We start from the raw sequence: 25,690 nt of genomic DNA on the forward strand, positions 1-25,690 counted from the left end.
AATTTACAATTGAACTACATTCTTACTTATCAGTGAGGTGAATAAGAATATACTTCCAAGGATGTTTTCTAGACTTCCAGGCAAATGTGGCTAAAACCATCTGCTGGAACTGCTCCAATTTCTGTACAGAATTTTTCAGAGGTACAAAGAGGTTCATGTCTCATACTCTCATACATTTCTAACAAGCAGACATAAATAGCTATTTTGTTACTTGATGTGAACATCTCCATCCGTGGCAAATTTTTACCTGGAACATTATGTCACAAAATTAAAGCATCAGAGTGCCATTCATCAGCTCAATAGCTGTTAACACTGCCTGCATTGTAAGTGGTTAAATCTCACTGTAAATTGCCCTGAAGGACAATTAGGAGGTCTCCTTATAAATATTCATCTTATATTCTTTTATATTGTAGCATGTAACAATTTTCTACATTTCTTCCCTGGACACATCTGTAGGGCACTGGCTGTAGTGGATGTAAAGAAAGCAAGACAAAACAGTTTAAACAGAATGTGAAACTTAGTAAATGATGGTGCTAGGAAATCACTCATTCAAAATGGACAAGCCCCATTAGAAATGGGAGATGTGAGGCAGAGACCAGTTAAACAGGTTACAGGAAGGAGAGCTTAGGGAAAGAGAGAAACCACTGTTCCAATATTTGGAACCATCATTCCCTGTTATCTCACTTTTCAAAAAAGTTTTTTTGTCCTTTATAAAAAGAAATTCTTTAGGATAAATGACAACGTATTGCACCTGCAGAGCTGAGAGGCTTTTTGCCCTGCTGCTGTGCTGCAGGCCAATTTAGCAGCATTCCTTAACATGGAGATACAGAGAGGGACCTAAAGCAATTGACTTTGTGCCACTTAATCTCAAAGGTCACCACTCTCAGCAGACAGAGATCAGGGAGTCTTGCGCATTCCCTGTTTTTCTGTTGATCCACACCTGGCCAGCACAGCTTTCCCTGATGGAGAGTAACAACAGGGGACAGCTCCCTCACACCTGTGCAGCCCAGAGATCTACAGGGCATCATCAGCACCCGGCTTCATAAGTGACCAGTTGTGCTGGCATGGAAACCAAGCACCAATCCTCGCTGACTTCAGCAGCAGCAGCAGCAGTGCCTGCATCTGATCCCTAGGTCTGGAGAAAGGGCTGGACAAAGGACACACACAGCACACTGCCTCTGAAGGATGTGGCTTTGGAAACAGCCACCTGCCACTGCCTCCTGTTGTTTGAGCTAAGGTCACACCAACCTGAAGCACCGGGCAGCCCTTAATGCCGCCTGCGACAGCAGATGGCAGTCCCTGGCCTCTGCCACCAAACAGAGGGGGAAACTCGCGCTCCAGGCGGAGCTTCCAGATTGAAAAAGTTGCTGTGAGCAGCCTTTAGCTGCACTTTAGCTGTGCCAGCTACAGAGCCCTGGGGAGCAGCTGCTGAGGACTGGGACAAGAGAAGGAACAGAAAGAAGGACAAACCCAGTCAAGCACTGAGACTTTTCATGATCGCTGAGCTCCAAATGTCCCCCAAGAATGGCACCATCCACCAGTGCTTCTCTGTTGTTACTAAAAGCTGGTCCATTGGGTGCTGTCCCTCCTTGGCCAGGCACCTCCCAGGCTCTTTTCTCTCCCCCATCCTGTACTGGCATCAGGCGTGCCCTCCTTGTTTGGTTCCACCTGCAGAGCCTTGTGTCTCTTAGCCATGGCCACCTGGGAAGTGGGAGCAGTCACAGAGGAGACATGCTGTCTGCACTGGCCAGGAACCAAGGCCTCTATGTGCACAGGTGAAAACCTGTGTCCCCGCAGGATGTTTTGGCTGCCCTGCTCTTCACTGCCTTTTGGCTGGAAATGCAATTACATTTTCTTCCTCATCCAGAAGTCCATGGCTGGGCAAAACTGGGCTAGTGGATGGTATTCCAATGGCTGTGTAGGTTGGAATTGATAAAGGAAGGAGACTGTTCCCAATTCCAAGCCACACCTGAACAGCCACAGCAGAGACTTTCCATCTTTAAGAAAGAATGGACAATTCAGAAGTGAACTTAGAGCACTCTTCGCTGGCTGACAAGGAAGGGAATCTTCCAATTGGCTTGAGGGTTTGTAGGATTTTTATTCTAAGTCCGGCTTCGAGCTGGCGTTGGAGAAAGTAATCCTGAAGTGCTCCTGGTCATCTGCTCCACTTCCTTGATTGCTTCAGTTCAAGTTTGGCTTAGATTTCCTTTGAAAAGCACCTTGATTGGAGACTTATATGGTGGGGGCCCATGTGGTCTGTAGAAGGAATAGTAGAAGCAATACCAGTCATGAAAACAACACCAGTATGAAACCACCCCTACAGCCAATTAATTTCTCTGAAGAATTTTGCCTCCAATGACTGCTGACAAGTCAGGAGTCTAAAGGGAATCTAGGAAGCCAACTGTTCTGATCAGTTTAGCCAGATGAGCACACACATGTTCCCTGGGTCATTTGCTAGGTTGCAGCCTTCTGCTGATCAGGAAGCAATCCCCGCTTTTGCCTCTACTGCACAGGGAGGCTCAGGCAAAGCGCACCCAATCCCAGCTGACCTCAAAGCAAAAGGAATGCCCCTAGGTGCTCCCTGGCTGCCTCCAAGGACAACAATGGCTTCTGTAGGGAGTCCAAAATGTCTCTCTGACTCCAGTGTGAGGAGGAACTCGTGGCACAGCTCATGCTGAGGCACACACACCATAAACTGCGCAATCAGATAAAGAATGCACAGAATGTTCCCAGCAGCTCCATGCAACTCCTCAGCAGCCTGAGAGCCAGCCTGCTACCACAGCTCTAGCCTGGCTCTCTGCAGGTGGCTTCCTGTGCAACCTCCCTCCTTCTGAGACGAAGCTCTGGCCTTCCCATTCTCTTCAGGAACACAATGCCACTACTGCCTTCCTCAAATCTGCACATTAATAGTGACTTTGTGCCACCCAGAAATGCTGTCCTAAGCAGAAGTTTACAAGGAGGATCAGCTGATGGGAGGAAAGGAGATGCCACATTCCTTTTCCACTCTGATGGCTGCCTGTTTCCTGGGCCCTCTCTCCTCAGGATTTCTGTCTGTTCTCGGAGGCTCCTTTCTCTGAGTGCTGAAGTGGTCTTTGTCATCTCTGCTTCCTGCACTACTTTGCTGCAGGGATGACAGCAATCAGGATTTCAGAAGAGGCTGAAGAGAGGCTCCGCTAGCTTCAGAAATGGATGCTGCCAAAGGGAAAAAGAAACAAAAGCAACCAAATTGCAGGAGACAAAGAGAAAAGGAACCACTGTTTTCCAAACTGAGCTCCTAACAGAGTCAAGCTGGGTTCCACTAGTGCCCAGAATCACACAGACACAAGAGGCAGAGCGCAGATGGAGTCAGCTCTGGCTTGCAAGGAGAGCAGTGTCTGCCTTGGCATGGCCCCCTCCTCCTGGGCAGGCTGGCATATTCCTTCACAGCAGGGACAGGCAAGGAAGTGGCGCGGTTGCCAGCTGCCTGTCTGCCACAAAGTTGCTGTGCTCCCCATGTACTTGAGAGGGCCAGGCAGCACACGGGGCTGGCACAAATCCTGCTGAGCTGTCCCTCTGTGGCTGGCAGAAACCTCTAAGAGCAGGCCAGGAGGGACAAGCTGGGTGTCCCCGGAGTCTCACAGTCAGCCCACCCACAGCCCCCACCTTCCCACAGAGCAATCTAGAACCACTTGGCAGAGACTGCTTTTGTAGTGTTCTTCATGCCCCACGGCAAGCCAGCACTGCAATACTTCAGTTCCTTGGCTACCAGGTAAACCTGAATACAGCCGGCAAGAGCAAAAGAGGGCCTCAGAAATGACCAGAAGGTGGGAGCTCTCGTCTGAGGAACGGCTGACGGCTGGGAGAGTTGGGTTGTTTAGCCTGCAGAAGGGCAAGCCCCGAGGAGACCTTTCAATATTTGAAGGGGCTTAGAAGAAAGATGGGAACACATCTATTAGCAAGGCCAATTGCAAGAGAACAAGGGTGAATGGTCTTAAACTAAAAGAGAGTGAACTCAGATGGGCTCTAAGGAAGAAACTCTTTTTGAGGAGAGTGCTGAAACACTGGAACAGGCTGCCCAGAGAGCTGGCAGGTGCCCCACCGCTGGCAACATTCAAGGCCAGGCTGGCCAGGGCTCTGAGCAGCCTGATCTACTTGAATTCTGTCCCCACCAGGGGCAGGAGATTTGGACTAAATGACCTTCACCAGTCTCTCCAAACCTCAACTAGTCTTGGATCCTACTTGGTTCTCATTTGAAAAGCACCCAGAGTGGAGATTACTGTGTGGGGGGCCCATCTGATGCCCTGGAGTTTGGCCAAGGAGCAATCGCAGACAGGGAGCAGCTGTTTGGCCCGCAGCCACTTTGCCTTGTACCTGCAGAAGTTCCTTGGCAGAGCCTCGCCTGTCCACATCCATCTGCAGGCAGCAGGCCAGAAATTCACTCAAGCCAGGGGGTAGCCTCAGCCTGTGCAGATCTGGTACCCCTTGCTTGCCTATCAGGTATTTAGCCTGAAGTGAAAGGAAACATCAGATTCTACGTGATTCTTCCTTATCCTTCAGTGCTCACCTAGACCCCATCTTTTAAGCTCCAGTCTGCAGTGGCAATTTCTTGCCCAGCAGATGGTTGGAGATGAGCCTTCTCCCTCACAAGAAAAAAGGCCCCAGTGCAACCCCAGCTATTCCAGGGGCCAACAGGCCTTGCCTTGACAGCTGATATGAGCCCCAGGGACATTTTTAGAAGTGGGCCTTCATGGGACTCCTCCAAGCTATGGGAAGGGGATTTTGTCTGATGCAGACAGACCAGATGGACACCGCAATTTGAGCGTGTTTGCACCTTACCCTGTCGCTGGTTTCCCAAGCATAAGGAGGATCTCCTTTGGCCATTTCTATTCCCACGATGCCAAGGGACCAGGTGTCCACTTTGGGGCCGTAAGGCTCTCTTCTCACAACCTCGGGTGCCATCCAGCAAGTGGTCCCGACCATCGACCTCCGTTTCCTCTGCTCAGGGCTGAGCAGAGCACAGAGGCCAAAATCAGCTGAAGAGAAAAACAAACACTGCTTCAAGTAGCAAACCAAGGAAAAGAGTTCCTCACTCTAGGTCTCAGAACGCAGTACTGAATGGAGCTGGAAAAGCAAACGTGCTCTCTTTCCTCAGGTCTGCAGCCAAGGAATTAGGAGTCGTCCAATTAACAAACCCGCCACCATTCCCAGGGCGGTGGCTTTTGCTCCTTTACACTGAAGGTTTGCACTGTAACCTCCCTCCCTCTGGAATGGACACACACAAACCAAAGTTACTCTTGATACTTGTTGCTCTCTAGACTTCTCAGCACCTTGCACCTGAGCTGTGAGCTCACAAAGTACTCCCTGCACTTTCCCAAGCACCAGTGTTGGGCACCTGCAGCCACTCCAAAGCGGCCCCACACCGCAGCGCTGCACCTGACCAGGAATACCCACCCAACTTGACGCAGCCATCCCGGCCCAGAAGGATGTTGTCGCTTTTGACGTCTCTGTGGATCACCTGGTTGGCATGAAGGAAAGCCAGGCCCTTCAGGCACTGAGAGAGAAAAAGGAAACAGGAGGCCAAAAGTCAGCCTGATCTGATTTCATCATGTGCAAAAGGAAAGCGCTCCACAAGATTCATAGATCTCAAAGGAACAGCGAGTTCTGGCAAGAGGAAGAGCTTGCTGCTGCAACTCTAGGTGAGCAGGATCTTCCCAAGGGAAGGCGTCTTAGCTTTTGAGGGGGAAACATCAGTCGTTGCTCGAGACTGTCTCCTGCAAGGCCAGTCAGAATGACGGCAGCTACAGCGGACGCGCTCTCCCCGTCCAGACGGCAAACAACGGTTTGCCAAAAGAGGACAAGGCCCTGCCTTGGGTACCAAGGGGACCACTGTGGGTGGGAGACTGGAGGAAAAGGGCTGTAAGGCTGCCTCAACAGCATATTTGAAAGTCATTTCAGGTCATTTGTCAGTTTTCAGCAGCAAGCACTGTGGTGGGTGCCATGCCCTCCTTTGAAGCTGAGACCCGTGAGAGATGAGTCTCTCTTTGGCTTTGCTGTTGCTTTACACCTGAGACATCAGCACCACTGTGCTTACAGGCAAAGAAGGCAAAGCAGAAAGGCTTTGGCCAAAGGCTTGGAGAGGCACAGCGCAGAACAGAAAATAAAAATGAAAAAGACACAGAGAGTTTAGCAAAAGTAGATAAGACTTAAGCGCAGACTATAAGAAGGGCAGGAACACTGGCAGGCAGTTCCGTCCAGGTGCTCCTTTCTTCTCTGAAGCATAAGAGCAGCACAGCAAGAAAGCTCTGACCATGGAATCACTCACTTAGCAGCACTTTCAAAGGACAAAGCTGTCCAAGCCATCCCAAGCACAAGCAGGATCCCTTACCTCCCGACAGACAGCTGCTATGTGTCCTACAGCCATCCTTCTCACGCTGACCACCTCTGCTAAAGAGCCTCCATCCATGTACTCCAGCACCAGCCAGACAGCCTCACTGACAAGGTAGCTGGAAGATGAAAACAGCAGCATGGAGATGAATGTGCACAGCTAAATTGCCGGAGGGAAGAAAAGACGACAGCTGAGTTGTGCTTCCACGTCACTGGTAAAGGAAGACAGAATCAAAGGAAGACACACTCCACCTAGGCTATCCAGAGCTTGCATTCTGTGCCATCTCAATGAGGAAGGCACATCCCTGGGAAAGGAAATGGCTTAGGTGGCAAGCAGGGGAAAATGGCATTTTGTGACAGCAGAGATAAATCTGGAAGCAGACACATCCCAGCAGCTGCTTCGTCGCTTTCATGCACAAATTGCACCATTAACTCCAGCAGCAAGGAGACACAGTTTTCACAGCTTTTTCACAGGGCAGGCAGAGGTGCAGGAGTGCTAACACCCTTTGGAAAACCTTGCATAAGGGACAGTCACAAACAGGAAAAACAAACCCGGCAAATAATGTGTCTCCTAGCCTAGTCTTTTGGCACGCAAGGCAATGGAAAATAGTGGGAACAGCACAAGGACAATCATTTCTGTGGTGCTTTCTCTGCACTTCTCCTCTGATACTCAGCAAAAAAATCATGTCCCAAAACAGCAGAAGAACGTGCAGCAAGTGAACATACAGACTGCTGGCTTAGGAAGAGAGCCAGGTTTCTGAGATTAGTCATTAAGTGACTGATGCCAGGAACCATTCCTGGGGACAACATGCAATCTCCTCCCATGCCTCCTACAGGACTGGATTGATGTTAAGAGCAAGATCAATTTGCTGCCACCAAGGAAAGAGCTTTTAAACCTTTGCCTTGCAAGTATGGAAACTAACATTGCCAGAAAAAATACCAGAACTACTTACCTTTCTAGGTAGCTGACAATATTGGGGTTCTTCTTTTCCCTCATGACCAGGATTTCTTTCAACACTTTCTTGCAGCCCTGGTGCTGGAGATCAATTTGCTTTACAGCCACCTACAATGATGTTGAAAGCCCTTAGGAGCAGACCTTACAAGAGCCTCTTTCTCCGCACACTGGCTAGCCAGGATGCCTTGTCACCTTGGGAAAAAGGGACTCTAAACCATCAACCACAATGTGCTAACAACACTCTCTGCACTCACAGACTCCTCAATTAGACTGTGTTTACCATTGCTATTATCATTTACACATGTTTTGCAAGCCAAAAGTAATTTTGCTGCTGTGATAACCAATTGAAACTGCTGAAAATACATTGGCATTTCGAGGGGTTTTGATCAGTGTTCCAGAAACTGCTGCCATTCTCAACTCTGTGCCAAAGTGAACACACACGTACATTACAGAGAAAATGCTGTCTGAAAAAGCACTCCAAGGCAACTCAGAGGAAAGTTACCATCCTAGTACACGCTAAGTTCTTCCCTTTGGATTTTGCATCTCTGAAGAACATTCTTGACCACAGTTTAGACGTGCAATTATTTAGTGGGTTTAAAAATCAATAAACCATTTTGTGCTCCACTATATGGATGCACTCCAGGTCATAAGCAGGGCTTAGGGCTTTCAGACACATCCTAGACCTCCCTCCAAGCGCACTTGCTGAGCACAGCACTGCAGGTGGATGAGGAACTACCAGGAATTTGGAGTAGTATTTGCTAAGAGCCAGAAATGAGAATTCAGGACTCTGAACGTTTAGCCCCAATGAGCTGTGCAACTCTCCAAGACACCATGCTGTCAGTTCAGTACAAATAGCATCTCTGTCATGGAATGTCATCCACAAAGGACCAGCACAAGGTGGTATTATTTAAAGCTCTTCATCAACACCTTCTCATTCATCTGTACACGCCATGCATGTGTGGGTGTCTGTATGTGACCCAGGTTCCCGAGGACTGAAACGCAAAACTGCGCTCCAGAAACGATCTCTCCTTCTTTAGGTCTTTTCAAAATGTAGCACAGGATGGGAAGCAATGGGCAATCCTATCTGTGTCTGAACCTGCGCTTAAGAGGAATTGGGCCAGAATGATGGCTGTTGCCATCAGCTAATCTATGAGCACTTATCCAGTAAGTCCAAGATAGCACGTCCTTCTTGTAAAGCTACCACTGCCTTCCTTGCATTCCTACAGGATGCAAGACAAAGTCTGTCCCAAATGCATTTTTCAGCCTGCCTCTAGGCAGCCTTTGCAGCAAAGACAGGGAACACACACCTCTGGCCACAAATCACATCACAAGGGAAAATGCTTCAGAGCTGCAACATCTGCATGGGCTGTTGGCACTTACCGCTTCTCCTGTGGAAGCATCCAAGGCCTTATAAACGGTTCCAAAACCCCTAGGAACAGAACAGCGGCAAGAGCAGAGAAGCTGTTCAGTGCTGAGAAGCAAAAGGCAGTGCAGGCAGGAGCTCTCTGCTGCCTGCAGTGTCTCTAAAACACCAGTGTTTGTCAACTCTTCAGGCAATAGCACAGCAGCCCTCTGCCATGCAGAGTGTCTAAGAGGAAAGCTGTGTCCAACAGGAAGAAAAAGGGCTGCTAGAAATCTCAAATGTACACACTAGATTATGGATGTGAGGGTTTTCTTTTTCTCTTCCTTTTTCTGTTTGTGCATGTGGTGTGCCTTTCCAGGCAATGAAATGCACAGTGCGGCTGGGGATTCTCACACCTCTCTTTTGATTTTGTCGGACAAACTCAGGCAGCACCACACAGCCTTTCTTATTGTCCTGACCAATGAATATTGTGTTCAGCAAAATATTGGAAAGAAATGCTACTGAGAGCTGCTAGGCGACAGCTGTCGGGTGGGGAGCTGCTCTCTCAGTTTTTTCTTCCTTCATTAGTGTGGCTGTATTACTTTGAATCATGCAGAACCAGGTCTCCTAGGAAAAGAAGCAAACTGGTGCCACACACTTGAGGGACAGGCAAGTGCCTCCTTGAGGCAGGCAAGACATTGATTGTCAGCATCCAGTTATCTTTGATGATGCCTTGTGATCAGTACTGAGACTGGGACCACCTAAAGCCAGGGTGTGAAGCTGCTTGCAGCTTGCCTGACTTCCCTCTTGATATTCCACCAGCCAAAGACATCACCCATGGTTCTCTAGAAGTAAGCATGGCTGCACTCACCCTCTGCCAATCAGTTTCCATCCAGTGTATTTCTTTGCTGGATCTGCCACGCTCACCACACTCTCTGAAAGAAAGAAAATGCAAGAAGCAAACTTTAAAACAGAGATCCTGACTTCCAGGAGAGCTGAATCTCAACTCCTCTCTCTGGGGCTCTGAGCAATTTGTGCTCGGTTGGCTGACAAAAATGTCAGCAAGAAGAACAACAAGAGCAGCCCCAACAAGACAGGCAGATCTGTGATACACATGGCCTGCACAGAGTTGGATTCTGCACCCTCCTTTGAAGAGCAAACTGAGCCCATGGGGAAGCTTTCAGAGCAGAAAGAGACTAGAAAAGAACTGGCACCAAGGCAAGTGGTTGTCATCTACAAAGGGGAAGGAGAGCTGAAAAATCACGGCCCTTCATTTTCTTGGGAAGAAACAGTCTCTTGTGAGATTCAGCAGAAGGTTCTGAACTTCCAAAGATTCAATGCACCCTGGGATCTGTGCTGAATTTTTATCAACAGCTGCTTTTTGCAGGGCAGGAAGAATATTACAAAGTGAAATCCAGGAGAAGAGGGGACCTTCTCTGCCTCTCAGCAGTTGGCCTAAATAATGCCTTGACCATTTAGACAACAGCAACTCATGCTATGACCAGGAACAATGGCTGTAAGAATTAGGACCCTCTTCATTTATGAGCAGGCTAAGCTCTGAAGATGACTGTGCCCATTGTCCACTCCGGGAAGAACTACAAGTGCTGCTCTTCAGCCTGGGCTGCAGCAGCCACAGGCACTGGACTTGGCCCCTTGAACAGCACCCACGTGCCCCATCTTCCCAAAGGGCACAGCCCAGACGGGTAACAAGGACAGTGCCGCTGCTCAGGCGCTGCCGTGACACAGACACCTGCACAAATGAGATGCTGATCCTGTCACGACTCCTGGCAAAGCTGCAGCAATGGGGTGGCTGCTGAAACCTCACAGCTGAGGAAGGCTCCAGCCCCTGCAGCCACAGCAGCCCTCAGTGGCAGGGCAGGTAGGGCAAAAACCCTGGCAAAGCCCATGAATGGCCACTGACAAGCACTGGGAGGAAGCCAGAGCCAGACTGAGCACTGCTAGAAGCTGCTGACCCCACTCAAGACAGAACAGGAGTGTCACTGAGTTCAGACCCATGGAGGAGTAGATCTATTCACCCTTTGCCCCAACAGCTGATGGCAGACACGGACTAAACTGGCTCTGCTCTGTACGTGACCACTTATTCCCTGACAGCACTGCACTGGCAGCTATTACCAGTTGCAAGAAGCAACTCAGTTGCACAGCAGTCACCAATGCCTTGCTGTGCTTTCCTAGAGAGCTGGGATTGAGACCAATGCTTAGTATTCCAAGAGTATTCACTGGCTGGGCATTAGCCGTGACAAAGTGCCTGGCAGCGGAGGAACATGCAGCAGAGGGGCTGCAGGCTTTCTCCTGAGAATTGCCTGCAGGGCAGTTTAATCTGGCCCTGCCACATACCTGTGTCTCTTTGATGGGGGCATCAAATGCATCTCCCTAAGCATACAACTAAAATGTCAAAGAGGGATTGTAAAAAAACAAAACAAAACAAATCCTGTTTTTCTTCTTTTGGTGCACGTTGAAAAGACCTCTTCCTCTCTGATTCCTAGGGATTGTTCTAAGAATACAAGTCTTAAACTTTTGGGATATTCTAAAAAGACCTCTCCCTCTCCTATTTGTCCGATCACCTGATGCTCTTTCCAAGGAGATCAGGATAGCTCAAATGTAGAATTCTTGTCCAAGTAAAATGTAGAAGGAGTAGTAGAAGTGATATACCACTCAGGAAAACAACACCAGTATGAAACCAGCCCCACAGGCAATCAATTTCTCTGAAGCATTTTCTCTCCAGTGGAGTCTGAAGGGAATCTAGAACGCCAAGTATTCTGATCAATTTGGCCAGACTAGCACACACTGGTTCAGCTAGGTTGCAGCCTTCTGCTGCTCAGAAAACAGTCCCTGCTTTTGCCTCTACTGCACAGGCAAGGCCCACCCACTCCCAGCTGCCCTCAAAGGCAAAAGAAGTGCCCCAAAGTGCTCCCTGGCTGCCTCCAAGCACAACCATGGCTTCTGTAGGGAGTCCAAAATGTCTCTGCAACACCAGAATGAGGAGGAATCTGTGGTCCAGCTCATGCTGAGGCACACACAATACAATACACTGCTGGATCGCACAAGAAATCCACAGGACGTACTCAGCAGCTTCAGGCACGGCTTCTCTCTCTCCTGGCTGCAGCGGGGCGAGCTGCTCGTGCTCGGGTTCTCAGACTGTGGAGAGGAGGCTTCTTCGCAGGATGCTGCTGCAGCGGCGGCTCCCATGGCAGAGCCCTCGTCCACCTGGGCCAAGAAATTTATTGGTGTCAGAAAGGTGCCTGGCACAGATGCCCCTGACAGCGCATTTCAAAGGCAAGCCATTAGGAGCAGCACTGCTGTTAGGCTGCAGGCTGAGCTGTCAACTCCTCCACCTCAAGCCAAACCCAAAGGAGCAGGCAGGGACTACAGCTTGTCACTACAGCCAGCCGTAGTGGAGATGGTGAAAGGGAAAGAACAACTTAAAATTTCACCCAGAGGATTGCATTCACCATGGGAAGGGACGGCTTGTTCAGAATGTGCATGGCTCAGCATGTTCACCTGAACAAACCCCTCAAAAAATAAAGTGGGCACTAAGAGGCCAGCAGCAATACATTCACAGGATTGCTGGCCCATCGGCCAAAGCACGAGCTTTACTGCCCAGGGCAGCAGCTGAGATTCAGTGGCCCAGCAAGGGCCGTGCTGGCTAGCTGCAATGCAGACCACAGGGCATGACAGTCAGAGGCCTTGCCCCCAGCCAAATGCTGCTCTGCAGGGGAAAGGTGAGAAGAGCAGAGACCACTTGTGGCATGACTGCAGTGCCTGGTGCTCTTTCACTCACCTGCTTTTGTTCTGCCAGTGGAGAACTGTACTGCAGCTGCATCTTGTGCATCCTTTCCATTTCTTCTTTGTGCCTTTCCTCCACTGCCTTCATCTTCCTCCAAGCTTCCCACAGCTCTGCCTCCATCTGCTCCTTGATATTCTGTCAAGAAAAGTCTTACTGGCACCTGCCATTACATTCAGGCTTCTCCTTTCCAATCTCATGGGCACTTCCATTCAGCCACTTCCTTCTGCTTCTCCACCCAGCTCTCACCCTTCCCTCCTAACTCTTCTTCCTGGTGCCCAATGCTGGAGCCTGCCAGGCTCTGTGCATCCAGTGCCTGCAGCAGTCCATGCCTCCCCTTTCCTGAGATCTCCACTTCATGCCCCCGTCACTGCCCTTCCCTCTGCACCCTGCCTAGTCAGGCTCACCTGCCCATTCACCCGCTCCTCATGCAGCTGCTGCCTCAGCTGCTCCAGCTGCTGCCGGCTTTGGTTGAGCTCCCTTTGCAGCTGGCGCACCTTGTCTAAGGCAGCAGCCTTCTGACCCTGGAGCTGCACAGAAACAAAGACAGGACAGCTTTCAACGTCCCACACACCACTTGTGTGACAACCAAGACTGATGTGAGCACGCTTTCCAAAAGCATTTTGTTCTCCTTCTCCTGTTTACCAAGAGCCAGCTAAGAGGCAATCCCACCCCGACAGACAGTGTGCAGAGAAGCTGTGCCCATAAGGAGACCAGAGGAGTCCAAAACAGCACACAAACTCTCTTTTCACACTCCGTGCCTCTTGACTGCCTCTGGTTCGTATCTTTTCTTATTCCGGTTGCATGATGGCAACTTCGTGCTTCATCTCAAGCAGCCTTTGCTCCTGCTCCCTCTGTACCTCTGCCAGGAAGCTTTCCCGTTCCTCCAGCATGGCCTGCGCCTCCAAGCGCTGTCGTTCCAGACGTCTCTTCTGATGAGAGGAGGAGACACTTCCACATGAAGTCCCAGACGTGCTCCCCAAAGAACATAATGACAGCTTCATCCCTCCCACACCCCCCCTGGGGTGGCTTTGTGCCCTCCAGCACTTGTAACCAGAAACTTCACAGGACGGGCAGCAGGTGGAAGGAAAGGAGATGCCACCTTCCTTCCCTGCTCTGACGACTGCCTGTTTCCTAGCCCCTCTCTCCTCAGGATTTCTGCCTGCTCTCAGAGGCTCTGTTCTCAATGTCACCCCGCCCTTTGATCAAGGAAAAGCTGCAGGTGGACTACAGGACCAGGAGGAGGCCAGCACCCCAACGGCCTAGTCACAAGACGGACCACCAGCTGAAATACCAGAAACACGGGACCTGTTGCACATGTTTCAAACCACATACGAGACTTTTGTCCACTGTGGAAGGACAGAAAGCAAGGAACCCAGCTGCTGGGACTTCAGCGTGCAGCAAGGTCAGCAGCCATCTGCTGTATGGCATGAGGCTGTGGGGAAGATCCTTTTCTGCCATGCTTTGGCTGGTGACCACCCAGCCTTCTGGGGAACTTGGCTTATGTCAGTCTGAAACTGTGACTGCATGTACTGTCCTGGCACCATCCTCTTGGTCTTCAGGGCCTTTCTAGTGTGAGCCCCTGAGGCCCTCTGCTGCCTGCCCAGCAATGTGCAGCCTACAGCAGATGCTTGCAGCCGTGTCACTTAGGCTGCTCTTCTGCTAAGCCAGCCCACCAAGCTTGTCTGAAAACTTGCGGTGCATATTGTTGCTTACCAGTTTTTGCTGCAGCTTCCTTTTTTCCTCTTCCTGAGCAGACTGCCAGCATCTGAGAGCCTTGCTGCACTGCTGTAGTGCCCAGCGGAGCTGTTGAGCCATTTCTTCACATTGCTGCTGGCTGAGAGATCTTACAGCTTGCAGCTCACCACGAAGGCCCCTCACATTGTCTGCAAACAGGACAAATAGCAACAGTCAGAGATTACACAAGCAGAGGACACTACTGAGCCTAAGCCCTTTCAGTCTCAGGCAAGGAGGGACCTGCCCTCAGTTCCTTCACTGCTCAGAAGCCCTGCCGCCAGAGTTGCCTTTGGAGCAACTGCACTAGGCAGGGCCATTGCCAGAAACAAAGCGCACGAGGCTCTCACCGAGGATCACCTCCTGGGCCCGTGTGGCTGTGCGCAACTGGCCTTCCAGACGGCTCCTGATGAGCTCCAGCTCCCATATGTGCTGCTGAGCCTCCAGCAGGCTGCTTTGCAGGCTCTCCTTCTCTGACCTACAAGTTGTGAAGATGAAGAGAAATTGCTCCTGGCACACACGGGCACTTTCTCCAGTACGACGTGCCTTCAGTTCCCTACCCCTGACTATGGGAAACGGCTTGCGTGGAAACTCAGCTACAGCAAGACTATTTCTACCACTGAAAATAGCAGAGCAGGCCCCTCCAGGTGGTTGTCCAGCCTTGCCTCATGACCTAGCCTAGCACAGAAAGGCCAGCTGACTTGGATCTTAGCAGTCAAAGCCCAAATTGCTGCGGCCTGACGAATCCCACATGGCTGGCTGTGCCCACAAAGTCTCTGCCAACAAGTAGAAGCCTCTACTCACAGCCCTGAGCTCATCAGCTGTCCTAAGTCTCTCTGCACAGGCACAGAACCCAATGTTCTCCTGGCTGACTCCTCAGTGTTTACTGCTATTCAGAGTGTGCATACAGATACTTTTTTTACCAGATGCTCTCAAAGTAAAAGGGACTAAAGGAATGCAGAGAATGACATATGAAAGCTCTGGCTTCGAGAGGCATGAGTAAGAGACCAGAATGAGGTTACCATCTGAACAAGAACGATCTTGGAGGAGGCACAGGTATCCTGCCATTTAAATTACTGGATTTTCATCAACAAGAATGCTTGCTCCCTTTATTTTTGGCAAACTAAGCCAGCAGTGCCCAAATGTCTTGGCACTCTTTACAAAGGGACCAGCCAAAGGGACCTTGACAGCTTACAGAGGTGGATGGGCAAGAGAGCAAGAATCAGTGCTCAGCAAGAATCCCTGCACACTGTCGAGATGCCACAAGACCTTTCCCTTCTTCTACTGCTGCTTGTAAGCAACTCTAGGTCCTGCACCATACTTCACATGAGCTAGCTCAGCAGGCTCTCAAGATTTTCAGCACAACCCGCCAGGTTTCACCTGAAGCGTCAGCACCCTACTGACAACATTCACATGGAAAAGCCTTGAATTCTGAAAATGCCATGTCAAACTACTTGGCAAAGAAAGATTGATGTTCAGATGCACAGCAGGAGAAACCAGAACGAGAGGGAAATTCCTGCTTTCAGCAAACATCTGCACGGTTTCCCCAGCACTCATGTCAGTGCCAAGATGGCTCGCTTGGCACTTGGCACAGGAATGTGCAAGGGGTCCCAAGCAGGCACCCAAAAGGGCTTTGATAGCTGGAGCTGTTACAAAAGTAACAATTGGGTCACAGTATCCTTTTCCTTTATCTCACGTCTCTTTGCTTCTCTCTCTGAGAAACATCTGCAGCGCACACAGGAGGCAGCAAATCCTGATTTAATGCTCACCACACCTTTGCCATTCCAGACCTTCAATAATGTCCCGCCCAGGATCCCTTTCCTGCCTTTACCTGGCCTCTACCAGCTGCTTGGAGAGACCTCGTAGGTCCCGCTCCATGGCTGTCAGTCGTGCTTCCAGGGCAGCGTTCTCCTGTGCCAGCACCGCCTTCTCTCTGCACACCTGGGACAGGGTGTGCCCTTGGCGGGAGAACTCCTGCAGCAGCTTCTCCAGACCCCTGTGGGCTGGCCGCTGCCGGCGGAAAACCTGGAAGCAGAGGGGGCACCATTTTTCAAGAGGAACAGCAACAACACAGTCTTGGTCTTGCCTTGCTGCCAGAAGCAGCGTTTGGGGCGGTCTTGCTAGGGGCAGCTCCCTGTCCCACAAGTGCTGCCTGGGAATAAGGTGAGCATACCTTTGGCACTGCCAGAGGAACCTCTTCCTTCGCCAGGTCTCTCTGAAGCTGCGGTTCCTCTGCTGTCTCTGCTGACACTTCCAACACCCTCTCTAGTGAGGAGTGCTGCTTGCTCTCAAATGCAGACAGCTCCTTCCATCTATGACAAGGGGACAGACAAACAATCCTTTAATTGCAACACAGTCTCCTTGCAAGACCAGGACTGCATACCATGTCCCACACAGGGCAGTCTCAGGGCCTTCCAACAGCCCTCTACTTCCACCTCAACAGGATGCTGGAATTCCCTCTCTAGACCAGCCTCTCTCTTTCTCACTCATGCCGCTGACAGAGTCACCAGTGAGGAAGTCAAACTAGCTCCCAGAAGCCACCAAACATTTCCAGAAGGCTCAGGTTAATCTCAGCTTAACAGCTTCCTGCCTGCTAGGTCTTATGCTCCTCTCTGATACAGTGGATAGCAGACTTGCAAAAGTTCTGCTTTGGCTAAGGGAGGCTTGGTAAGTCCAGATGAGTATGCCCACAATTACTCTTGCTTTCACTAGTGCAACAAGGAAAGAGCCTGCAAACTATAGCTTGGGGAGGAGGTGGGTACAAATTTCCAATCCAATCATCAAAGGATCCCAAGATGGCTCAGGCTGGCAGGGACCCCAGGAAGCCTTTAGGCCCGTCGTCTTCAGCTCCAAGCACTTGGGGTCAGCTATGGCATCTGGACAGGCTGCTCAAGGCTCTGGTCCAGCTGGGGCTTCCGAATTTCCAGGGCTAGAATGTGCACAAACTCTTTGCTGCACTTGTTCTGCTGCATGACTGCCTTTGCAGCTCAAGGATTTGCTGTCCATAAACCCAGCCTGAACCTCCCTTGTTTTCACTCTGGTGCAGTTCAGCATTGTTTTTGACAAGGTTTGAGAAGCAAGCCCCAGCAGGCAGCTGGGCTGAAGGTGGGTCGGCAGCCAGACCTGCCCACGGGTTGCCTTTCCCCGTCTATGCTGAGCAAGTGAAACCATGAGAAAGCCAAATTGCTTCTTTGACTCTGGGTCTCCTAAAAGCCCAGCAATGCCCACCCCTGCTCAGAGAAAGCCAGAAAACTTCACACACACCTGAACTCCTGAGCACTGCACACTCCATCTCTGCTCTCCTGCCTCTCTGCCTTTCCCACCTGGGCCGAGGAGTCCTGAGTGGCAAGAAGGTCTCCTAGTGGGGCCTGCCAGGAATGGGCAGGGAAAAAGAACAAACAAGCATTAAGGAGCTGGGAAGCTGGCTCCTGAGTGATGGGAGAAGCAGCAAACAGAGACACCGCTCAGCTGAAGGCAAAAGCTGTTCTGAGGGTGTGTTTTTGTGGGTAACCAACTAACCCCTTAGCTGAGCTTTGCAAGTGTCTCTGAATGGAAACAGGGCACATTTCCCTGCTCAGCTCTGGTCAGCTGGCTTGCCCTCAATTTTTCAAGCATTAGGAAGTAGCCAGTAGGACCTGCATTCTAGCCCTTCAGACACAGACCTTGTCGCTGCCATACACACCTGCTCAGGATTCTTCGGAGCAAACTTGGGCCATGTCAAAGTTCAGGGTGTAGTCAAAGCAGTGACTGTAGCTACTTAGACAGCGTGTGGAGTTGGACACATCCCTGCAGGCAGCGGTGGCTCCTCTGTACCCCTCAAGGCTGTGAACTGCGCCTTGGGATTGCTCTCTCTGCTGGCAGCAGGGAGCCTGCACAGACACTGTGCACAAAGGAGCTCACTTTGTCACCAGCAGCACTAGAGGACATCATGCTAGCGCCTATCTGACACCAGGGGAAGTTCACAGTCCCTGTCAGAATGGCAGGAAAATGATGCCTGCATGTGAGAGTTCCAATCCCATTTCCCACGTGTCAGTGGCTGGGCTGAAGCGCGAGGTCATGGCAGGACCCCAGGCCTCAGCGTCTTCAGCCACAAGGGACAAGTGCTGCCTGCTCAGGAACTTGCAGCTCTGCACTGCACCAAAGCTTTGCACTGAAGCAACCAAAGCTGCCACTGGCTGGTGCAGGATGCTCAGGCCCTGGACTGACAACACCTGGAAGTTTGTTGCCCTTTGCCTCCCCTTTTGCATCTGGAGCAAGAGAGCCAGCCAGAGCAGGTTCTGCTGCTGCTGTGGTGCTCTGCAGACAGACAGGAGCACGAGGGACAGGCAGTAAGCTGTCACAGAGAACCTTATTTCTCCTGAGCTCTATCACCAGAGGTCTTAAGGAGAAGTCATGAATTTCAATACATGAAATGGGATGCTCAGTCACTAAAACTCATTCAAGTGGGCTGATGAGAGTAAGGTTTGGACAGTACTGCATATGTTTATAACGGAGATATTTCAGCCAGGCTACAATCAGCATGCAGCCTTCTGTCTGCAACGCTTGACCTTCATTAGTTCAAACCCCTTCAACGGTAAAAGGAGGAAACAGATGGAATCCTTTTGCTAGTGCTCATGCAGACGTGGACTGATGTGGACTTTCTTTCGGCCTGCCTGCCTGGCACTCAACTGCTACAGGCCAAGCCCACAGTGCTCAGACACCAGGAATGTCACGGGTACCCGTCCCACTCACCGAACCGTAGACTTGACTCCTTCCACCTCTGAGCCGACCTGCCAGGGACAAGGGAAAATGAACCAGGTGCTGTTAGAAAACTGCTGGTGCTGAGGAATCCCACAGAACAAGGATTCTCCACCCAAGCAGAGAGCATTTTCCTTTCACAACCTCCCTACCAGCAGCAACAGATCTGTAGCACAGCAAGCAAGACTGCAGGCCAACACCCTAGGCTGTGTCTACCTCTTGCGCAGCTTTGCCACTAAGGAGCCAGAAATTTGGCCAGGAAGATGCAAATTGTTCCTTAGCAGGCAGTGCCTGCATCGGAGCTCATTGTCCACACTACAGCTAAAGCAGCTTTCCTCTCCTCTCTTTCCTGGACTTGCTGTTTCTTTTTGTAAATTGCATGCAGCATGTCCCACGTGGTTGCTGTAAACAATTCCCCACAAAAGCTTCTGCCAAACCCCTCTTAGCGCCTTTGTTTGGACACAGCACAGGCCCAGCTCTGGGGTTCGGGAGCACACACAATCTGCTCGGCACTTTGCCCTACAGTGCAAAGCCAATTGCTCTTGCAGCACACAGAGGGGCTCAAGTTGGAGAGTCACATCCTTTAAGGAGGGAATGCAGAAAAAAGATGCCTTCCCTCAGTTCTGGAGAGAACTGCACAGTTTTTAGTAGAACACTTGCAAATCTCTCCCAGTCTGCATTTTGGAAGTTGTCCACACCCTGCTGGGCAAGAGACACCCGCTTGTCAGATGAAGCTGTTGGCAGGAGCTTTACCAAACTTATGGCATCTTTATGGCACTTTCCTTTCAATGTGCTGCCCCGAGGTAAAAACTTCTACTTACGCCTCAGACCGGTAATAATTTTGCGGGATGACACTGACGAAAAAGCCCTGCTGACCGCTCTACGGACTTGCTCCATCCTTTCAGCAGGGCTGCTTCACTCGTTGGGCAGTAAAACAAAAATGGAAGAAAAACCCACTTGCACAAGTCCCTAGACTGTGCAAGGAAAAGGGGAAAAAAGACACCCGCAGCAATCCGCGGACTATACCAACAGAAGGGGAAAACCAAAAGACACCTGCACAAGTCTGCAGACCGTACTAGCAAAAAGGAAAATAAAAGGACACCTGGACGTGTCTGCAGACCCTACAACCGCAGGGGAAACAAAAGGATGCCTCTACGAGTCTGCAGACTCGTACAATGGCACACAAAAGAAAAAGACTCCCTTTCCAGGGCACAGAATGTTGCCTGAGAACTCCTCAATACAGGATCCTCCTGCAACGAGAACGCCAAGAGCTGTTCTGGACTCTGAGGCCTTGCGTGCACCAGGGCAACCTCCTGCTGACCACGCTGTGACGTGGCAGCCCTGCACTGACATCACAAGAGCAGCTGCTCTGGGTCACTCTGTGAGTTCATGCACAGCAACCGGACCTCCTCTACAGCTAACACAAAAGAGAGCCTGGAAAGTTCTCCTCTGTCCCAAAGCAGCACAGTCCTCTCTTTCAGTCCATAACCCATAGCTCCAAGGAACCAAAAGTAACGCAAAGCAGGTGGCAAGAGCACACACCCGGTACTTTGGCCACAACGTTTCTGACTAAAACAAGCAACACTTGATTAAACCCTGTGGATGAAATCAGGCTTTGGGAATATCCCTGAGAGTTCCCAGAACAGCAATGCCTGTCCTTCCCGCATATACATGCCATGGCTAACATCAAGCAACAAATTTTAGGGCTGACGGAAGGAAGAACAGTACCTTAGTGGGGAAATAAATATGAGCAACAGCCTACCCATAAGTGTTTGCTTGTGCCTGGAACAGCGATTGTGTTGTCAATATGGCAGGGACACATCCTCTGCACGGGGCACTGCCCCTGTCCTCTGCGTGCCAGGGGGTGTCTTGGAGCAGTGCTCACCATGTGGGGGCATGCATGGGAGCATTTGCTCGTTCTCTCCAGCTCCCAAGCCAGCCCTTCTCCTGAAGTACTTTTCTGTCCAACACAAAGCAATCCTGGTGCCTTTGCAAAAACCCACTCCCTCTGGCTGGTGGGAAACCTGCAAGGTCAGATTCCTCCATGCAAGTGGCTTTTAAATCTCTATCCCGCCCACAGTGGATACTGCCTAGCACTCCATTTTTCACTCATATGCTGCACTCTCATTTCTGGCCTGCAGGAGCTGAGTAGATTGATCCTGCTTTTCCTGGGCTAACTTAGTCTTTCCTTTCAGGATGGTATAGCTCACGGAACTGCAAAGTCCATGTCTGCTGGGGACAGTTGCAAGCACCAAAGGGGGCAAACGATCCAAAGTGCAGGTTCTGTGCAATTCTCCTCTGTCATTTCATTCTAGACTTCCCCACAATGTGCCACAGGAAAGAGCTAACAGGTGCCAATGTCACAGGTAACAGGAGAAGGCTGCAGGTCAGGAGCAGGGTTTTAGCTCATGGCTACACGAAGGGTGGGAATTGGCAAGGCAGGTGAGGGCTTGAGATGCTGGAGGCCTGCCAGGCTGCCTGCTCTTGTCTGGCTGCTCAAACCCTGAACTGCAGTGCTCTTGAGAACAACACTTGAAGCTAAATCCCACTGGAATCAGCATTTCTTAGGGGGATTGGCATTTGCTGAGGAACGGCTTACGCTGCTCATCTTTTCAATTATTAACCCAGGCCATGTTTTACACAGGAGGAACCTAAGTAAGTCTCTGTTGTTTCCTGGAAGGAACAAAGCCCTCTGAGAGCATGCATCATTCCCAGGCTGTTCCCAGGAGGAAAATTGCAACAAGCTGAGCCCTCTGGATAAAGGGGTGACTGTGATTTTGAGCTACATTGGCCTGCAATGGCAAGGTGCTGGACATGAAGGTAAGGGCCTCAAAGTGCCCTGGTGTCCTGTTTCTGCATCTTTCAGGGAACCGGAGGAATCCTGCCTCCACCTGTGAGGAACTCAGCCTGGGAACTAATACTTCCTTTCTGGTTTGGGCTTTGTCTGCTTTTTCTTTTGGACAGCAGCTCTTTGAACCATCAGCCGAGCCTCCCCCCAGCCTGGCTGATCAGCTCCTGTCAGCAAAGGCATTGCAGGAAGCCTGCAGAGGAGGCAGCCATGCTTGAGGAGGCTTTGTGGCCGGCCAGCTCACTGCAGGACTGGCAATCAAAACGCCCAAGCCCTGCACTCCATGGGAGCATTCCCTTCCTGGCCAGGCTGCGCTGAAGCTGTGCTGTGCCTGGCGCTGTGCTTTGCCCTGGCTCTGTGCCTTGCGGACGGACAGTCCCGTTTGTGGCTCCGCACTGCCCGAGGCTCTCCCCCTCACACAGGGGCCCCGCCCCGCCCCGGGCGCCCCCTGGCGGCTGCCCATGGCGCCCCGCCCGCCCCGCGCAGGGGCGCTCCCTGCCCATGGCGCCGCCCAGCGGCAGCCGCCCCTCCCTGCAGGCCCGGGCCGGGATCGGGCCCTGCTGCCCGTCCTCTCACTCGGCTCCCTTCTTTCCAGGAGCAAAGAAGGCTGCAAAGGAAGCCTTTTCCAGCTGTGTCCCTCTGCTTGACTTTGTGGGGGCCACAACTGTGCCCTGAAGGTGGCCCTAGTGCATCCATAAGTGCTGGCGCAGGAAAAGGCCCCTTTGTTCTCCCACCAGCTGTTGTTAGTGCCCAAAAGCACCGCCCAGCTCTGCAGAGAGCAGCAGCCCCTGGCACAGTGGTGCCATCCCTGCCCAGCCGGGGCTCTCTGGCACAGAGCAGCAGCAGCAGCAGCACTACCTTGGCTTCAGCTGGGAAGCCAGCAGCCTCTGTCAAACTACAGTACCCACATCAGTAGGAATAAATGGATTATGGTCTATTTTCAAATTTTCCATTTCAGAGACATTCATTAGATTGAAGTGGAGAACTTCAGACAGAAGATTGCTCACTTATTGCAGCCAGGGTGAAATATCTCCTTCAGAACCACAGCTAGTACTGTTTCATGGGTCTCATGAGCCTGTTTGAAGTTTGTTTTAAAGACTTAGATTTCAATTTGTTTCAAAATTTTTTATTTCAAAATTAGGAGAGCTTGTGATAGATCTCAGGTGAAATAAGGTGCCCCATTCAGATGGGGATGCCCGGCCAGGGGCTCTTGGGCTGCGGTCGGGGCCGTTCCTGGTCCGACAGCCGCGTTTGGCCCACAGGGAAGGTGCAGGTGGCCCTGCAGGGGCGAAACCGGCTGGGTTCTCTGCCGGAGCGTGGCGGCTTCGGCAGCGTCTACACGGGGCTGTGCCTGGCAGACGGTGCCCCGGTGAGTGGGGGTCTGGTGGGGGGCAGAGGAAGGTGAAGGCAGAGAAGGATGGAGCTCGGCAGAGCGGGTGGCAAGCTCAGCCCGCTGCTGCCCTTGGCTAGCAGGTGGCCATTAAATGTGTCTGGCGGGATTGCACCCTTCATAGGGGCGAGATGTGAGGGAAGGGGATCAGCAGCAGAGACCGGGGTGTGCTGGGCGGGGTAAGCCAAGGCCCAGCAGGGTGGAAGCCACCAGGAGGCCTCGAGGGAGATCAGAGTGAGATTAGCGAAGGGCACAGAGCATCCCAGGCTGGCTGAGGGCTTCCAGGCCCCTGGCACAACATTGGCCCCACTGACAGCATCATGGTCTTCTTGCATCCCAACAGTGCCTGCGCGCCCCTGGAGACTGAGCTGCTGGACGAGATGTCCACTGGGTTGCATGGTGTTGTCCAGCTCCTGGATTGGTTTGAGCTCTGCCACAACTTCTTGTTAGTGATGAAGCGCCCAGAGCGATCCCAGGACCTCTTTGATTTCACTATAGGGCGGGCATTCCTATCGGAAGACTTGTGCAGGGGCTGTTCCACCACGTGCTGGAGGCCGTGTGGCACTGCAGCAGCTGCACAGGGACATCAAACCTTACAACATCCTCCTCCACCTGGCCAGCACACAGGCAAAACTGATGGACTTTGGCTGTGGCACCTTCCTCCAAGTCTGCACACAATTTGTAGGTGAGCCCACCCAGGGCCTTGCTCCCAGTGCGGCATCTCATGGATCAGCCTCTCATGGCCCAACCTGGGTGTGGCACTGGACATTCCCCCTTTTGCTGCCAGTCATAGGTACACCGATGAGCCACAGAGATCTGCCTGTAATTGACTGGAGGAAAGAAGGGAAGTTCAGGAGCAACATTCCCCCTCTTCTTGCTGCTAAGTCAGGTTTCCTCTCCCTCCTAAAGACAAAATGCAGTGTTTTCTGTGCATCAGTGGCCACTTGTTGCACCTGCCTGAGAGGCTTTTTGCCCTGCTGCTGTGCTGCAGGCCAATTTAGCAGCATTCCTTAACACGGAGATACAGAGAGGGACCTAAAGCAATTGACTTTGTGCCACTTAATCTCAAAGGTCACCACTCTCAGCAGACAGAGATCAGGGAGTCTTGCGCATTCCCTGTTTTTCTGTTGATCCACACCTGGCCAGCACAGCTTTCCCTGATGGAGAGTAACAACAGGGGACAGCTCCCTCACACCCGTGCAGCCCAGCGATCTACAGGGCACCATCAGCAGCCGGCTTCATAAGTGACCAGTTGTGCTGGCATGGAAACCAAGCACCAATCCTCCCTGACTTCAGCACCAGCAGCAGCAGCAGTGCCTGCATCTGATCCCTGGGTCTGGAGAAAGGGCTGGACAAAGGACACACACAGCACACTGCCGCTGAAGGATGTGGCTTTGGAAACAGCCACCTGCCACTGCCTCCTGTTGTTTGAGCTAAGGTCACACCAACCTGAAGCACCGGGCAGCCCTTAATACCGCCTGGGACAGCAGATGGCATTCTCTGGCCTCTGCCACCAAACAGAGGGGGAAACTCGCGCTCCAGGCGGAGCTTCCAGATTGAAAAAGTTGCTGTGAGCAGCCCCTCAAAGGCCACACATGGGAGGCTCTCCTGCGCTTTAGCTGTGCCAGCTACAGAGCCCTGGGGAGCAGCTGCTGAGGACTGGGACAAGAGAAGGAACAGAAAGAAGGACAAACCCAGTCAAGCACTGAGACTTTTCATGATCGCTGAGCTCCACATGGCCCCCAAGAATGGCACCATCCACCAGTCCTTCTCTGTTGTGACTATGAGCTGGTCCATTGGGTGCTGTCCCTCCTTGGCCAGGCACCTCCCAGGCTCTTTTCTCTCCCCCATCCTGTACTGGCATCAGGCGTGCCCTCCTTGTTTGGTTCCACCTGCAGAGCCTTGTGTCTCTTAGCCATGGCCACCTGGGAAGTGGGAGCAGTCACAGAGGAGACATGCTGTCTGCACTGGCCAGGAACCACGGCCTCTATGTGCACAGGTGAAAACCTGTGTCCCTGCAGGATGTTTTGGCTGCCCTGCTCTTCACTGCCTTTTGGCTGGAAATGCAATTACATTTTCTTCCCTGCCGGGGTCGGCTGTTACTTGTCTCTGCCCCAGCATGGGAAAAAGTGGTTCTGGGTAGGCCGCGCTCTCGAAGAAGGAGTCTGGACTCTTGCTTTTAGGTCTTCAGTTGAGTATATTATTTCTTATCTACAAAGTTTTTCTGTCTGTCCAGCCGAGGTCTGATCAGCAAGACAGCCAAGGGCACTCTCTCCCACCCACGAGGCGGTTGTCTCTCTTATAGTGAAAACTACGTATTAGATATTTACCTTTAATTCCCAATACTTTCTCCCCTTGTTGGCAAGTGTACTTTCTCTATGAACCAATCCACACGTGCCAACATCATCCTGAACATGGATGCCAAGGAGAAGAAAGAAGAAGGACAGGGTACGCCCAAATTCCTCCATCTTGGGACTCCTGATCCATGCACAGAATTCCAGACCCCCCTGTACAACACA

At 51.5% G+C, this 25,690-nt stretch overlaps 2 protein-coding genes and 1 long non-coding RNA gene across 8 annotated transcripts in view; 1 reads left to right on the top strand and 2 right to left on the bottom strand.

The window, feature by feature from the left end:
* Window positions 1–25,690, bottom strand: part of LOC135291260 (trichohyalin-like) — a 422,947-nt gene that overhangs the window by 297,253 nt on the left and 100,004 nt on the right. The gene's annotated exons all lie outside the window — the stretch shown is intronic.
* LOC135289689 (serine/threonine-protein kinase PAK 3-like) lies at window positions 2,079–20,540 on the bottom strand. 5 transcript variants are annotated; one of them, XR_010352421.1, is made up of 20 exons: window positions 19,755–20,540; window positions 18,928–18,965; window positions 17,461–17,564; window positions 16,370–16,508; window positions 16,028–16,221; window positions 14,547–14,674; window positions 14,179–14,348; window positions 13,323–13,394; window positions 12,870–12,992; window positions 12,460–12,600; window positions 11,744–11,885; window positions 9,532–9,595; window positions 8,699–8,747; window positions 7,317–7,426; window positions 6,365–6,482; window positions 5,431–5,530; window positions 4,816–5,012; window positions 4,351–4,485; window positions 2,550–3,192; window positions 2,079–2,256 (listed from the first exon to the last, which is right to left on the bottom strand). XR_010352421.1 is itself a non-coding variant. In XM_064403498.1 (19 exons), exons 1-19 carry the CDS (start codon window positions 19,828–19,830, stop codon window positions 3,148–3,150), a joined length of 2,136 nt encoding a protein of 711 aa, XP_064259568.1. In that variant the 5' UTR covers window positions 19,831–20,540; the 3' UTR covers window positions 2,079–3,147. The 5 variants fall into 5 exon arrangements, 4 of the variants coding, with proteins under 4 accessions (XP_064259568.1, XP_064259567.1, XP_064259569.1 ...); XM_064403498.1 differs by having other exon boundaries at window positions 2,079–3,192; window positions 5,431–5,521; XM_064403497.1 differs by having other exon boundaries at window positions 2,079–3,192.
* On the top strand, window positions 20,834–22,566 carry LOC135289695 (uncharacterized). Of its 2 annotated transcripts, none has more exons than XR_010352428.1 (3): window positions 20,834–21,299; window positions 21,578–21,753; window positions 22,377–22,566. It is a non-coding gene; the product is annotated as an uncharacterized LOC135289695 (long non-coding RNA). The 2 variants fall into 2 exon arrangements; XR_010352427.1 differs by having other exon boundaries at window positions 20,834–21,213.

This window comes from Passer domesticus, chromosome Z, assembly GCF_036417665.1.
Source record: "Passer domesticus isolate bPasDom1 chromosome Z, bPasDom1.hap1, whole genome shotgun sequence".
NCBI classification, from domain to species: domain Eukaryota; kingdom Metazoa; phylum Chordata; class Aves; order Passeriformes; family Passeridae; genus Passer; species Passer domesticus.